Source organism: Chrysochloris asiatica, unplaced genomic scaffold, assembly GCF_000296735.1.
Source record: "Chrysochloris asiatica unplaced genomic scaffold, ChrAsi1.0 scaffold00026, whole genome shotgun sequence".
NCBI lineage: Eukaryota > Metazoa > Chordata > Mammalia > Afrosoricida > Chrysochloridae > Chrysochloris > Chrysochloris asiatica.
In genome coordinates, this window is record NW_006408544.1 from 17,006,350 (window position 1) to 17,008,019 (window position 1,670).

At 31.9% G+C, this 1,670-nt stretch overlaps 1 protein-coding gene across 2 annotated transcripts in view; it reads left to right on the forward strand.

The window, feature by feature from the left end:
* The window catches only part of ZFYVE9 (zinc finger, FYVE domain containing 9), a 237,491-nt gene that overhangs the window by 202,110 nt on the left and 33,711 nt on the right, over nt 1–1,670 (forward strand). For both annotated transcript variants that reach the window (XM_006839767.1, XM_006839768.1), the window contains one exon: nt 993–1,097. In XM_006839767.1, coding sequence (XP_006839830.1) covers nt 993–1,097 — 105 coding nt within the window. The remainder of the gene's footprint in view (nt 1–992; nt 1,098–1,670) is intronic.

The following is a 1,670-nucleotide window of genomic DNA, read 5'->3' on the forward strand; positions in this document are numbered from 1 at the left end:
TTTATACACAGTTCCATCCAATAATTTACCAGTATTTATACATTTTCTCCTTTTTTTTAATTTTACATTTTCTTCTCTTGCCTTCTAGGGCACTATTCCTTCTTGGTTCTTCTCTTGCAGTGATTGTCACTTCTCATATTCTGCAGCTCAGTAAATGGCAGTTCTCTTCTCTTAGTATCCCAGGCCATAAAATTTAGAACCATCTTTGACTCTTGTCTTTCATTCACATTCTATATCCAATCCAGTGACAAATACTGTGTGTTCTACCTTCAGAATATATCTAAAATTTGACAGTTTCTGATTACCTTTTACACTGCTGACATATTGATCTAAGTTATCACTACTTCTTACTTGCATTATTTCTTTTGTGTCTGTATGATCTTCCTGCTTTCACCCTCACTCCCTAAAAGTTTATTTATTAAGAGAAGTTAGATCTGTTGAAACAGGCCAAACCCTCTTCAGAATTAAGTCAGAGGTCTTCCTGTGCTTATAAGACCTATGAAATCTAACCCAGTGTTATCACTTACTCTACCACTCTTGCTCATTTTGCTTCAGCCACTCTGAATACAACCTTTCTGCATGTTTCCCTTTACAAATATTCATTGAGTGGCTATGATGTTACAGGCTTTGCGATACAGCAAGAATGAAACAATAAGAGTTCCTGCCATCTTGGAGTTTACCTTAAAGGGGGAGACAGAAAGAAAACTAAATATAAAAAATATTAAGTGTTCATTAGTGCCACAGAGAAAAATAAAGAAGCATAGACATTCAAATATTTGTTTAATAGTGGTTTAGTCTTTCTTATAGAGTTTACAGTCTAATTAGAAAACTAGATTACATACAATTGGGTTTTCACTGTATATTTTCTCATTACTTCAATAAACAGAATTTTTCAATATTGACATCTTTTCTATTTGTGTTAATTTTATTACTACAAATAAAATTCTGCCGTTGATGGTTATCTTTATCTGCTTCCATCTGCTTTTACTCAGGATTTCAGAAATTACCAATACACATTACCAGTAGTTCAAGGTTTGGTGGTTGATATGGAAGTTCGGAAAACCAGCATCAAAATTCCCAGCAACAGATACAATGAGGTAAGATATATCATGAAGGTAATTTTTAAAATTCTTGAGCATCTATATAAAGATGAAAAATATATGATTACATATAAATTTTAATTTTAGTTAATTGACAGTGAAATCAATTCATAATATTGTATGGCTTGGTTCAATGCTGGGAAATTTCATTTCAGAAAGAAAAGATGCTGAATTTTTACTGTATTCATTCATTGGTTGTAGCATTGCCTGTACTTTTGATGCTCTAATAATTATTGGTGGATTTGCCTTTTGAATAGGCATAAAATTGGCTTTATTGTTAAGTGTTGTCATGTCAGTTCCAGTTCATAGCAACCTGGTAGATTTTTTAAGTGATTATTTCCTTTTATTGTCTTTATTGTTTAAACACAGCTTTCAGTTTGCTGTAAGTCATGAAATGGTTTTTAAGTAAGATTCCAAAAGCAAATGACTGCATCTGATTTAAGCTATAATTTGTGACTAAAATGACACAGACACTTTAATGGAATTGTGTAAACAATGCTTCTTGCTTATTTGACAGGTGAAATCTTTCTTGGATTCAAAACAATCTTAAAATCTGTTTTAAATTGTCTC